Source organism: Nelusetta ayraudi, unplaced genomic scaffold (genome assembly GCF_046127955.1).
Source record: "Nelusetta ayraudi isolate G7.1 ecotype Tasmania unplaced genomic scaffold, CSIRO-AGI_Nayr_v1 ptg000230l, whole genome shotgun sequence".
Classification (NCBI taxonomy): Eukaryota; Metazoa; Chordata; class Actinopteri; order Tetraodontiformes; family Monacanthidae; genus Nelusetta; species Nelusetta ayraudi.
The window spans coordinates 33,771-47,705 of NW_027466279.1; the positions used below are offsets into that span (position 1 = coordinate 33,771).

At 53.3% G+C, this 13,935-nt stretch overlaps 2 protein-coding genes across 5 annotated transcripts in view; both read right to left on the reverse strand.

Annotated features, from left to right (window-relative positions):
* Positions 1–29: 29 nt before the first annotated feature.
* exosc3 (exosome component 3) overlaps positions 30–13,935 on the reverse strand; it is an 80,847-nt gene continuing 66,941 nt past the window's right edge. For 2 of the 4 annotated variants that reach the window (XM_076016610.1, XM_076016611.1), the window contains exons 2-5: positions 1,593–1,832; positions 1,188–1,337; positions 495–646; positions 30–405 (exon numbers count right to left, since the gene is read on the reverse strand). In XM_076016610.1, coding sequence (XP_075872725.1) covers positions 198–405; positions 495–646; positions 1,188–1,337; positions 1,593–1,829 — 747 coding nt within the window. In that variant the 5' untranslated portion in view covers positions 1,830–1,832 and the 3' untranslated portion in view covers positions 30–197. Of the gene's footprint in view, positions 406–494; positions 647–1,187; positions 1,338–1,592; positions 1,843–10,945; positions 10,959–13,935 lie in introns of those variants that run through there. The other 2 variants (XM_076016609.1, XM_076016608.1) reach the window with 2 other exon arrangements.
* On the reverse strand, positions 3,311–10,169 carry tgfbi (transforming growth factor, beta-induced). Its single transcript, XM_076016553.1, has 17 exons — positions 9,983–10,169; positions 9,646–9,744; positions 7,648–7,712; positions 7,356–7,513; positions 6,989–7,153; positions 6,744–6,890; positions 6,540–6,681; positions 5,624–5,836; positions 5,369–5,506; positions 5,096–5,238; positions 4,874–5,010; positions 4,612–4,742; positions 4,079–4,203; positions 3,870–3,972; positions 3,681–3,742; positions 3,553–3,577; positions 3,311–3,437 (listed from the first exon to the last, which is right to left on the reverse strand). Exons 1-17 carry the CDS (start codon positions 10,093–10,095, stop codon positions 3,376–3,378), a joined length of 2,028 nt encoding a protein of 675 aa, XP_075872668.1. The 5' UTR covers positions 10,096–10,169; the 3' UTR covers positions 3,311–3,375.

Here is a 13,935-nt window from a genome sequence, read left to right on the forward strand (position 1 = left end):
TTGACGACATAAACATGCAATTATGGAAAAAGATTTTTTTTTGCTTTTATTAAAAACAGGAGAGAAAAAAAACAAAAACACGACGAAGCAGTGGAGAGTTCTGGGCTCAGGGGGGCGCTGTCGCACCCTGCACAGTCTGCTGGCTCTGCAGCTCTACAGCGCCCCCCCAACTGGTGTCCAGCAGCAGTACCGCTACTCTACAGCGCCCCCTGGGCCACCCTGCGCAACAGCTGGCGCCTCTGCTGGCCGCTCATGGTATCGCAACTCTGCAGCAGGTTGGCCACCAGCAGCGTCTGCTGCACGCTGGAGGCCTTCACCCACACACGCCCATTGAGCGCCACCACCAGCTCGCAGGGGAACTGCAGCTGCAGGTCCTGCAGGAGGCCACTGTGGGGCGCCAGCAGCCTGGGAGAGAGAGAGAGAGAGAGACCAATCACATGAGAGGACCCAGAGGAGCTCTGGCTGGACCAACAGCAGGTGGCGCTGCTCTGTACCTGCGGACCAATCCCAGGGAGACGCTGAAGACCAGCCCGCCCTCTCCAAATACTCCCATCCCATTGGCCCGTCCCGAGCCGTCGATGCAGGCCAGCTCCGGCTCCATGTCCTTATTGGCCACCACCAGGTGGCCGAACACCAGGTCGCCCACCTGCACAGGGGTCAGAGGTCAGAGGTCAGGCTGTGGTAACTGCAGCGAACATCAGTGTTCACCACACAGGCGGCTCAGTGTGTTCCACAATGCATTGCTAGGAGCGGTGTTACGAACAATAGCGTCACCCACCAGCCCGGCGGTAATATCCCATCATGCATTGCGTCGCTCACGCTGCCCCCACAGGTCGGAGGCCAGCGTTGTTTTTTTTTAATGTGGGAAGACCCCAAAATACAAATATATAGAATAGAATAGAAGATTTAAAAAGACAATAAAGTAATAAAATGAAAGGAAAAATTAAGATATTTACATGATGAATTTAATTTATTCATTAGACTACTAATTAATTTATGACCACCTGCCGACAGGATGTTTTAATAATGCGATGACATCATCAACGGCGCCAGGAGGGTCTGAAAAATGTTTTTTTTTTTTAAATGTGGCTCATGAGTCGCTGTATTAGTTGTGATGAACAGAGCTGCCAGTAGAGGGAGCCAGTGGGTGATTTCACACTCAGAGACAGACAGAGAGGTGTGCTGACCTGCACGTTGGGCCGGTTCCTCTTGGTGGCGCCCTCAAAGGCCAGGTAGGAGAGCGACGCCTGCTCACTGCCTCCACAGTCCACCTTGAAGACATCACCTGACCGCGCCGTCACCACGCCGATCACACTGTCACCCTTCACTGGCACGTACTGGAGACACAGCATCAGTCAGTCAGTTAGTCAGTCAGTTAGTCAGTCAATCAGTCAGTGAATCAAACAGTCAATCAATCAATCAGTCAGTCAGTCAGTGAATCAAACAGTCAATCAATCAATCAATCAATCAATCAGTCAGTCAGTCAGTCAATCAGTCAGTCAGTGGAGGTGAATCAAGTCAGTGGAGGTGAATCGAGTCAGCGGAGGTGAACCGAGTCAGTGGAGGTGAAACGGCTCAGTGGAAGGACTCACCCTCTTCTGCTGCGAGTCCATCCAGAAGACGTTGGGCTGCTTGTGCCGCAGGACGCCGCTCTTGCACACCAGCAGCCGATCCCCGCAGCGCCGCAACCCCGGGCCGCACAGCACCTTCTGCGGCCGGGAGACCTCCGTCAGCGGGATGACGGCGGCGTCCGTGTCGTCCGGACCGCAGGAGAACTGGTCCCCCGGGACCAGGACCTGGCCCACCTTCTCCGTCAGGCTCTTCCACATATCCTCCTTCATCCTCCTCCTCCTCCTTCTGCTGCTTCGCTATCCGCTGCTTCACTCAGCGGCAACGCGGTATGGCGGACCACAATACGTGTGGCACAAACCGGAAACGGAAATAGGAGTCACAGTCACGGAATCCGAATCTGTGTTCTTTTGTGTGTTTTTTTGTTTTCCTTTCTATTTTTTAAAAAAATTTATTTGTTATGTTCCGTGTTTCGGGGGATTTCAGTTGCATTTAAATATCAAATTATTATTAATTAAAGCTCCAGCGTGCATAATAAGAGAGAGAGCGCGAGAGTGAAAAGACGCTGCAATCTAAATTATAACCACTTGATGTCGATGTTTCTTCAGAATCTCAAAATATATATTTTAAAACTGCAACTGTGTTTTATTCACACAAGCTGTGAAATAAAACACAGTTGTGACGTCCTATATGTATTTATCGATATACATTAATACATCTCCTACGGAAGCGCATTGATGCCACCCTAGAAAAAAAACAGGGCTCAGTATCACGTGATAGTTTCACATTTTTACGTGATAACGTTCACATAATTGCCTAATGAATGTAAACTAAAGGGAGTTAGGCAAACGGAGGCACCATGTCTCGTGTGCATGAGTTGATGAAACTGCATTTTAAACCTGGTTTGAGGCAAGTTTGCGTACTTTGAGGAGGATTTTGAGATGCGCGTGTTGGAACTCGCAGCTCGTCCGTAGTTGGAGGGAAATACTTGATAGCGTTTCTTTCTTTAACAACTTTTCTTTATTCTATATATCACATGAAAACTACCCCACTGGCTGATTAACTTTCAAAATAAAATCATAAAACAAAAATAATATGAGAACGTACAAAATCCAACAGTATGGGATTGTTGTATCTTAGGAAGAATGAATCCGACCACATTGAAGTTGCGTAATTTTCTCATTGATCAGCTGGAGGGGCACGGAAGGCTCCATGGGTACGAGTTCCACCATCTCAACTGCATCCTAGTTTTCACGTGATAACGTGAAAGTATCGCGTCATAACGTGATACTGAGCCCTGTTTTTTTTTTCTTTCTAGGGTGGCAGCAATGCGCTTCCGTAATCTTCATATATTTATAACTGTAGAATATTTTTCTTTTCACTTTTTTTGCACTGAAAAACAATGCACAGCTCTTTTTTTTCCACTTTTATTTTAGAAAAAACACAAAAAAAATCCTACAACAAACCAAAGCATCACTTTGTTTCACACGTCAGAGTTACAACATTTTTGGTAAGAATGAGTTGTCGTTATTTTTTTACAGTACAAAGAAATACAACAGGAGAAAAATAAAACTGAAGAATCTTGTGAAACTACACTTCCCACAATGCCTTGCAACACATCGACATGACTCAAGAACAAGAGAGAGAGTCGTTGGAAGGCGACTGATCCTCCACCAATCAGGCGACGGCACTCAGATTGTGACAGGTTGTTTTGGAGGGAGGGGGCGTGTCTTCCTCCTGAGGGGGCGTGTCTTCCCCCTGGGGTGAGGGGGAAGGGTGGTGGGTGTGTCCCTGCTGTGGCTCCTCTCATTGGCTCTTCACCATGGTCCTGCTGGAGCGGCTGCGGAGAACCTTCTGGAAGAGATCATCTGGACCACACACACACACACACACAGGCGTCAGAACAACGCTCAGTCACATGACCCCCTCCACCCCCCCATCATCCCCTCTCCCGGTCACATGACTTCTGGTTCAGACACTCACCGTTCCTGAAGCTGCGGGTGTCGGCCTGAAAGACAGAGAGCAGGTGGAGGGTGTGAGAGCTGTGTGTGTGTGTGTGTGTGTGTGTGTGTGTGTGTGTGTGTGTGTGTGTGTGTGTTTGTGTGTCTCACCCTGGTTGCTGCTCTGGTATCAGCTGCAGGACTGTCTGCCTGCTCTCGGTCCACTTTAAGAGCTGTGGAGACACAACAACACGGTGACAACAACACAACACACACACACACACACACACACACACACACACACACACACACACACACACACACACACACACACACACACACACACTGAGTGGGACTCACGCAGCGGCTTGATGATGGTGTTGACAGCGTGGACAACGCCGTTGGTGGCCATCAGGTCGGCCTCAGCCACCGGCACCTTGTTGACGAACACCGTGTAGTTCCTCTGAAAGACAGAGGGGGCGCAGGTGAGCAACTGCTCACTGCTGGAACCAGGGACTGTTGGTATTAAGGTGGAGGTGGAGGTGATGGAGGAGTGATGTAAGACTGACCACGCCCAGCTCCAGCTTGTCCCCCTGCAGTGGTTGGACTCTGGTGTGAGAGCCGACGCCCCCACTGACCAGCAGCCCCTGCCCCAGGTGGAGCCTCAGCATGACGGACAGCTCCTGCCGGTTCCCTGGAGAGCACAGTGATCATGTGACCTCACACCATCGTCCCGCCATCAGACGTAGCAATCTGCTCATAGGCCGAGAGGTCAGAGGTCATAGTGGGCGGGGCTGAAGAAGCTAGAAGCAGGTGTGTGTGGGGTGTGTGTGTTAGTCAGTGGGTTTGTTTCTATTTGGGCTGTGAAATTGCAACACACCTCTACAGCTGAACACACCAACACACACACACACACACACACGCACACACACACACACACACACACACAGTTTATATTAGAATCACATAAACAGTACAGATGGTTCAGACCAAACATGGATCTAAAGGTCCAGCTGTTTATTGTCCACATACCGACACACACACACACACACACACACACACACACACACACACACACACACACACACACACACACACTCACGCAGCAGCTTGTTGAGCTCGCTGGGCTGCAGGGTGTTGAAGGCCTGGTTGGTGGGAGCAAAGAAGGTGAGCTCCCCCTGCTGGTTGAGCAGCTCCGTCAGTCCTGCTGTCTGGATGGCACCCACAAGAAGGCTGGGAGGAGGAGCAAGAGGAGGAGCAGGAGGAGCAGGAGGAACAGCAGGAGGAACAGCAGGAGGTGGAGGCAGATGAAGGTGTGAGCAGCCGCAGGTTCTCCAGCAGGGGGCAGCGGTGCCGCCGCTCACCTGAAGCGGTCGTCGGCCTTCAGCACGTCCATGACGGTGCCAGTGGGCGGAGTCAGCAGCTTGTCCACCGTGAAGAGGGAGGAGTAGCGACCCCTCCTGTCATGGGCCGCGATGCAGGAGTTCTCCACACACAGGTTCTAGAGGAGGAGGTGGGAGGAGGAGGAGGAGGAGTCAGGTTGCTCAGCACCTGTGAGGACACCGTCATGAGGGGGCGGGGCTTACGTGTCTGTAGACAAAGACTCGCAGGTGCAGTCCTCCCAGAGTCTCCAGCAGCTGGCCGTGGTAGAGGGCGCTAGAGGACAGCTGCTGCTTCACCAGGTGGTTGGTCAGCAGCAGCCGGAGGTCAGGGGTCATCACTGCTGAGCCTGCACACACACACAAACAAATCCATAAAATGTGTGCATCACTTTCGCAAACACACACACACACACACACACACACACACACACACACACACACACACACACACACACACACACACACACACACAGCTACCTGTGAAGGCCTCGTCCACAGGAGCCAGCATGGTGATTGGCTCAGAGCCAGTCAGGTGGTTTGATAGCCCCGCCTCCACAAACAGCTTAGTGGCCTGGGAGACAGTGGAGTCCTCGGCTAGCTCCAGTAGCACCTTAGCTGGAACACACACACACACACACACACACTGCAGTGCTACAGTGTAATGTCACAGTGTTGTGCTACAGTGCTCCAATGCCCCTGCTGGCCAGGGTGCAGCAGGTGCAGCAGTGCTACCAGAGTCAGGGATGAGCAGCTGGTTGATGTAGTGGACCACGCCGTTGGTTCCCAGCTGGTCCTTCCTGGTGACCACTGCCTGGCCGTTGAGGGTCATGTGACCTCCTTGGCAGCCCACCTCCAGGGTGGTGCCCTGTAAAGTCTCCATGGCAGAGCCCGCCACCACCGCCTCTGAGCACTGCAGGCTCTTCAGGATGTGGTAGTTCAGCAGGTCTGTGGGGGCGGAGCAACACCAGCAGCATGTTAGACCAGGTGTGGGGGGCAAACTGCAGCCGAGGAGCCAACTGAGGCCCATCAATGCTTTTCATTGGGCCCTCCGATACTTGAAGAATGATATTAATGGTCAGTCAGTCACTAAATAGCTGAATCTCATCAGAGTCATTTCAATAAAGAGCTAGGCAGTACTGGGGTGGTTCTGGATGGTTCTAAGAGGTTCTGGGGTGGTTCACGCTGGTTTTGGTGGTTTCTAAGACGTTCTAGGTGGTACTGGGGTGATTCTGGATGGTTCTAGGAGGTTTTGGGGATATGTCTGGTGTGATTCTAGGTGGTCGTAGGGAGGTTCTATGTGGTTCTGGATGGTTCTAGGAGGTTCTGGGGTGGCTCACAGTGGTTTTGGTGGTTTCTAAGAGGTTCTAGATGGTACTAGGGTGGTTCTGGATGGTTCTAGGAGGTTTTGGGGTGGTTCTATGTTGTTCTGGATGGTTCTAGGAGGTTCTGGGGATATGTCTGGTGTGATTCTAGGTGGTTGTAGGGAGGTTCTATGTGGTTCTGGATGGTTCTAGGAGGTTCTGGGGAATGTCTGGTGTGATTCTAGGTGGTTCTGGGGAGGTTCTATGTGGTTCTGGACGGTTCTAGGAGGTTCTGGGGAATGTCTGGTGTGATTCTAGAGCGGGCGGCAGCGCCCCCTGGGGGTCACCTCTCAGGGCCACGGGGTCTCCCAGGATCCTGGTGAGGGTCTGCTGAGGGATCTTCTCAAAGGCCTCGTTGGTGGGAGCGAAGACCGTGTAGTGACCCTCTCCCTCCAGCAGGGCGCTGAGCCCAGCGGCCGCCATCGCCGTCTGGAGAGCAGACAGGAAGTCAGTCCCCCGCTACGTCCTCCCCCCCCGCCCGCTTCCCTCACCCTCAGTGTCTCCAGGTCTTCGTCCATCTCGATCAGGGTGTGGATGTTGTTGGAGACGGCGGTGATGACCCGGTCCACCACGTGCACGATGCCGTTGGTGGCGTGCTGGTCGGGCTTGATCAGCCGGGCGCAGTTCACCGTCACGATCTGCAGGGGCGGCAGAGAGAAGGCGGGGGGCGTGGGGGCCGTCAGTGGCCGGAGGGGGGGGGGGGGAGCTGCAGGTGTGCAGGTGAGCGAGTGCGCACCCCGTTGCTGTAGTGGTGCAGGTGCACGTGGAAGTCCTGGTACATGGAGGTGAAGGAGGAGCCGTGGCGGAGCTCCTCGGAGGTCAGCCGCTGCGCCACCATGTGGTAGTGCAGGGCGTTGAGCAGCTCGATGTTCACGTTGCTCACCAGAGCATCCAGGATCTCCTGCAGCACACACACACACACACACACACACACACACACACACACACACACACACACACAGGGTCAGGGTCAGCCAGGTGACACCCCCCGCAGGAGGACCGTGGAACTGACACTGATGGTTCCCTCAGACAGCAGCAGGTCTGAGGGAACCATCACCAGGAGGAGTGAGAGGGGGAGGGGCTGGGGGCGTGGCCTTGCTCACGGTGGGCAGTGCTGCCCAGGCTTCGTTACTGGGGGCGAAGAAGGTGAAGCTTCCTGGACCTTCGATCTCCTGCCGCAGTTTGGCTCGGTCCGAGTACATCTGGGTGGTGGAGGCTCCAACCACCCCCAGGGTGCTGTAGATGTTGACCAGAGGGAGCGCTACACACACACACACACACACACACACACACACACACACACACACACACACACACACACACACGGCAGGGTCACAGGGCTGCTGGGAGGCTGTGTGTGTGTGTGTGTGTGTGTGTGTGTATGTGTGTGTGTACCTGCAGGACAGCCTCTCTCTCCAGGGATCTTCTCATAACCAGGGCAGCACTCGTAGGTGATCACCCTGCAGCAGGAGAACAAGGATCCAATCTGAGCAGAGCCACGCCCCCACAGAGCCCCGCCCAGCACAGCAACAACAGATGATCTGCCTGGATCATCCAGCAGATACATGAAGACCAGAGTGAGGAACGTCCTGAAGCTGCAACCATCTATCAGGTTGCTGAAGACCTTCACCACCAGGACCATGGAGCTGAGGTCCTGGTTTAGGAGGTTCTTCCTGGACCAGGACCTTCACCACCAGGTCCTTCACCACCAGGACCATGGAGCTGAGGTCCTGGTTTAGGAGGCTCCTCCAGGACCACGACCTTCACCACCAGAACCATGGAGAAAGAGCTGAAAGATCTAAAAATCTCTCAGTGTTCAAAGTCACACATGGTATGTGAGTGCGTGTGTGTGTGCACTGGCACACACTGGACTGATTAAACCAGAGGAGTCAAGTGTGTTCAGAGCAGGATGGTACAAAACAAACACTTCAGGCGGGTGTGTGTGTGTGTGTGTGTGTGTGTGTCTGTGTGTGCAGTGAGAAGAATTTCCTCCTTCATTCTTTTTGCCTGAAATGCTGCAGTTTACAGGAAGGAGAAAAAGATTAGATCAGCAAAACACACACACTATGGAAACAACACACACACACACGCACGCACGCACACACACACACACACACACACACACACACACACACACACACACACACACACACACACACACACACACACACACACACACACACACACACGCTGTCTGCTGGAGAACCAGAGAAACCATCTGTAGGGCTTTGGGTCAATCAGGTCACAGTGAGACTGGCAGCAGGTTAGCAGTGAAGCCTCCATCAGCTGACCTTTCACCCCCAACACACACACACACACACACACACACACACACACACACACACACACACACACACACACACACACACACACACACACAGGGTCCCACTTCAAGTGTAAATCTAATTTAATGTCACAAATGACAGCTGAGTGTTTTCCCAGGCTGTATGTGTGTGTGTGTGTGTTTCCTGCCTGCAGCTGAAAGAATCCGTGTGTGTGTGTGTGTGTGTGTGTGTGTGTGTGTGTGTGTGTGTGTGTGTGTGTGTGTGTGAAGGTTTTTAAGCTGCGTTCAACGTCCGGACAGAGCGACTCGTTCAGCTTGAACATAAACAGGCGCAGACACTTCCTGTGTGTGTGTGTGTGTGTGTGTGTGTGTCCACACACACTCACAGCGAACAAACACACATGCACACACAGTCACAACGCACCCATTTACGTGTTGATTGTGAGGAACTCATGGAGTTAAGGACGGAGCATCTGTTAGCAGTTAGCTTAGCTTCTCCTGCCTCTGCCGTCAATCACACAGGGCGACGCCCATGAGAATGAGTTCCAAACTAAATCCACTTGGTGACACAACACAACGTCAGACACACACACACACACACACACACACACTGTGTTGATGAGGCAGCTGTGTGACAGACTGCGCTGAGTGAGCTGGGCAGGATTTCAAATACAGCTAATAGGCTAATATGCTACCGAGCCAACAGACACGAGCCAGATGACCAAAGCTAACACGGCAATACTGGCGATGTTAGCATTAGCCGTTAGCTTCCAGGGGCCACCATGGCAACACACAGACTCACTCCCCCCGCCCCCCCCCTCAGCGACTCGACTCTGCGCTTCATTCCTCCACCGTGCTGTGTCTCTCCAGCTCCACAGCGCCCCCTCCCCCCGGCCAGCAGCGGTACTGCAGTGGTCTCACTGCGCGACTGATGGATCCGCCAGACCGTTTCTTCTTCTGTGGTTATATAAGAGGTGAGGACACCTCTGGAGGGGGACATTCCTCACCCACCTCACCCCTCCCTCCCAGCTCACACACACACACACACACACACACACACACACACACACACACACACACACACACACACACACACACACAGGACTCACGTGGGCTCGCCGCAGATCTTGCGGTGGTACCACTGCTTGCAGTTGGTGAAGTACTTCTGGTTGGTTCCCCTCACCTGCTGCATGGCGCACACGTTCGGTCTGAGGAGGGGGGGGGCAGTGGAGAGAGGGGGTGGGGGGGTCGGAGGTCAGAACCAGGAGCCAGACCTCCTCTGAACATCTCAACATCTGGAGGAGTGCAGGAGGACCGGACCGGAGCTGCGCTGTCTGTGGTCACGTGTCTCTGACGCACTATTCGAACTTCTCCTCCTGCAGGAGAACCTCAGACGCGCCGCTCCGAACCTCCCCGGTCCGGTCCGGTCCGGTCCAGGACACTCACCCCTGCTGGCGGCCCCTGATGCGGCTGTGCTGCAGGACCGCCTGGTACGGGGAGCGGGCCGAGCACGCGGCCAGAACCAGGACCAGGGTGACACTCAGAACCGCAGCCCTCATCTTCAGTCCCGCTGCTGCTCCTGCTGCTCCTCCTGCTGCTGCTCCTCCTGCTGCTGCTCCTCCTGTTGCCACTCCGGACGGAGGCTGATATAGTGAGGAGGGGGCGGGGCGGGACCGAGGGGGCGGGGTCAGTGGGAGCGCCGCTCCTGACTGGCCGCCGCTCGACACGCTAAACAAACTTGTTGACTTTGTTGATGTGTTGAGTCCAGCAGGCTCCACAGCGCCCCTAGCGGCCACACCAGGGAGCCGAGCCAACTGGCGCCGCCCTGTGGAGCTCTGAGGCTCCTGCACCCTCACACCAGCAAAGAACCACTTTATTCACAGTGGAGGAGCAAGAAGAGGAGCAGGAGCAGGAAGAGGAGCAGGTGGAGGAGGAGGAAGAGGAGGAGGAGCAGGAGGAGGAAGAGCCGGAAGAGGAGCAGGTGGAGGAGGAGGAAGAGGAGGAGGAGAAGCAGGAGGAGGAGCAGGAGGAGAAGGAAGGGAGGCAGGAGGAGGAGCAGGAAGAGAAGCGGGTGGAGGAGGAGCAGGAGGAGGAGGAGGTGGAGCAGGAGGAGGAGGAGAAGCAAGAGGAGGAGCAGCAGGAGAAGAAAGAGGAGAAGGAAGAGGGGCAGGAGGAGGTCCTGGATGTGATCCTGGTCCAGGTCCTGGTCAGTCTGTCTGCTCTCAGGATTCTCCTCCTCCTCCTCCTCCTCCTCCTCCTCCTCCTGCTCCTCCTCTGCTCGTCCTCCTTGCAGCTCAGTGAGAGGTGATCAGGAGGTTTTTACGAGGTTGCTCCTGTGACCTCCAGCGCTGCTGCTGCTGCTGCTGCTGCAGGGAGGTGAGGAATCTGCCAGCTGCTCCTCACTCTGACCTCCTCCTGCTCCTCCTCCGGTTCCTCACATCTGTTTCCCATCAGCGGCCGCAGGGAGCTGCAGCTTCCGTCTGCAGCTGTTTCCTGCTGCTCCACGGCCCTTAGCTGCTAGCTGCTAGCCGTTAGCCGCTAGCTGTTAGCTGCTAGCCCGTCTGTCAGAGCCCGGGCTAAATGACAAACTGGCAAACAGGCATTGCATAAGATCACAGCAGCTAGCCGCTAAAGGCAGCTACGCGCTAACATCTAGGTGTGACTGAGACGTGTCTGACCTACATCCTCTCCACCCTTTGACCCGACCCCCCCCCCCCCAATCTCCCCTTCTCCCCCTCCAACTGCCCCTCCCACTCCGACCTTCTCCTCACAAAAACTTTACAAGGAGAAAATATTCCATGACTCTCCGGCCTGCAGCTGCACCACAGTCCTCTCCCAGGTAGCTCCCAGTTAGCTCCCAGTTAGCTCCAGTTAGCTCTCAGTTAGCTCCCAGTTAGCTCCAGTTGGTTCCCAGGTAACTCCCAGTTAGCTCCCAGTTGGTTCCCAGTTAGCTCCCAATCAGTTCCTAGTGAGTTTCTAGCTAGTTCCCAGTTAGCTCCCAGTTAGCTCCCAGCTAGTGACCTCTGTGACCTCTGACCCTGGGGCCATCCAGATGTTCCACTGGTGGAACTTGAAGAAGCTCCTGGAGGAACCGTGGTCCAGACGGTCACACCATGATACCTGCTGGTGTGTGTGTGTGTTTGTGTGTGTGTGTGTGTGTGTGTGTGTGTGTGCGTGCGTGCGTGTGTGTGTGTGTGTGTGCAGGCACAGGAGGAGGAAAACAATAAACTTCAGCAGACTGTTAACGATGTGCAATTAATGTGGAATTCTAATAAAACACTCAGCAGGTGAAGAGGAAGCTGTGTGTGTGTGTGTGTGTGTGTGTGTGTGTGTGTGTGTGTGTGTGTGTCGTCTGCACCACTGGTGTGAAACACTGAACACAAAGCGTCTCTGTCTGTGAGGCCGAGGCAGCAGCAGCAGCAGTAGAGCTCCCCCTGCTGGTGGAGGTGTAGAGCTCCCCCTGCTGGTGGAGGGTGGAGACACCACCTCCGCCAGCAGTGTGGGTACAGAATCTGTCCGGGGCTGTGGAATGTGTCCGGGCTCCTACGGCAACTCTATAAGGACAAACTACCTTGAGGTAGGATATATATGCACAAACAGAATACTCGCGGTAGACTGTGTGTGTGTGTGTGTGCAAATGTGTAATACAAACAGGTATATGACTATGCTCTTCACTGTAAACTGTAATTTGATTGATTGAAACTAAAGTGACTTTAAAAAAAGTGCATCAACGAAATCAAAAAATGCAAAGAAAAGTGTTAAGAAAGCATTCTTATTCTTTTTAACATTGTATTTGCAAATACAATTGACCGCACTGGTGCCCTCTGGTGCCCTCTGGTGTCCACTGATGTACACTGGTGCCCACTGGTGTATACTGGTGTATACTGGTTGGTGTCAACATGAACAACATGATGTTTCCAGGAAGTGCCTGCATAAACACCTTCACCACAGTAATGTGAGGAGCTTCAGGCACAGCAGGAGCAGCAGTGGTGTGTGTGTGTGTGTGTGTGTGTGTGTGTGTGTCTCATCACAGACACTTCCTGTAGAGCAGATTCAAAGATGCAATAGTTTCCACTTGGAAGTAGCGATGGCCTGAATTACAGAGCGGTACAACATGTTTAATGTCAGAACGGTTCTCCTGTAGTCTGCAGAGAACCTCCTCCATGCAGTAGCACCTGTTTGAAACAGAACAACACTCAGCCAAAGAGCACATCTGTCTTCAGCAGGCAGTGCAGATATAGAAAGTACAGCATGTACGCAACACACATCACCGCACTGCTACTGCAGCACTGACTGTCGAGCCACTTAAACTGTGCTCTTATTCTGAAATAGTCAGTTGATGTCAGGCCGGAACTTTGAGGCAGGACTCGGACTTGGAGGTTTCACAGAAGAGTGAAGTTATTTCACACAAGCAATCTGTCCTCAGATCAGAGAGGTCAAATAAACTGGCGATAAGAGTCCTGTTCTCACCGAGCGGGCAACAAGGTCAAAGTCACTCGCAAGGAGGAACAACCGTCTTACTGTGGAATCATCCTGCTGGGGACACTGCTCCACCTGAAGAGGAAGCTCTGGTTTACACTCTGACCATCACTTCCTGTGTCAGACACTGCAGTAGACTGCACTGTAGAAGCACCATGTGATCCAGCCAATGGCCTGATGAAGACCTGATGAAGACCTGTCTGATGAAGACCTGACTGATGAAGACCTGATGAAGACCTGACTGATGGTTTAATGAAGACCTGACCTGACTAATGGTGTGCTGGTTTTTCCAGGGACTTCCCCAGGACCCACTGAGCCAGCAGTGGAACCACTGAGTCCCTGTCAGTCTGGGAGTCAACCCTTCACAGACTCACGTGTCAAGATTTTACATCATTTTGGTTCGATTAGTCAACAATGTCAGGGGGCGGGTCTTTTAACGTCAGCTGTTCTGGCCCGCAGTGACAACAGTGTGCTCCCCCCCCTGCTGCTGTAGAAGCATTAATAATTGAAGAGGGTCTCCTCACCCAGTCCTGGACCTCCTGGCAGCCCTGGACACAATTTGTACCTACACCACCAGCAGCAGCGGCGGTAGCGCTCCCCCTGCTGGTGGAGGTGGTGGTCAAACTGCAGCTGTTCAGTTTGAGTTTGTGTGGAAATGAAAGCAGGAAGTGACTTCAAACGAACTTTTTTTATTATTATTTTTCTTAAAAAAACAAAACAAACATACATCAGAAATAAGAACTAATAAATATAAAAGAGTCAGAACCCAGAACCCAGAACCAAAGAACCAAAGAACCAAAGAACACTTCCCCAATGTTACAAAGAATCGCGTTCCACCCGACGCTAAGTCTGGCGTGTTTGTGTCTCCGCCTCTAAAAACCTGGAGGAAACTCTGGAGTGAGAGTGGAAATAGCGAACCC

What these genes read in the sequence shown, in the direction of transcription:
- tgfbi (XM_076016553.1), bottom strand. Translation starts at nt 10,095, where the DNA reads ATGAGGGCTGCGGTTCTGAGTGTCACCCTGGTCCTGGTTCTGGCCGCG. An exon ending in CCTGGGCAGCACTGCCCACC is followed by an intron (nt 7,154 to 7,355) that starts GTGAGCAAGGCC and finishes TGTGTGCTGCAG; the next exon opens with GAGATCCTGGATGCTCTGGT. An exon ending in AAGGCCGACGACCGCTTCAG is followed by an intron (nt 4,743 to 4,873) that starts GTGAGCGGCGGC and finishes TCCTCCTCCCAG; the next exon opens with CCTTCTTGTGGGTGCCATCC.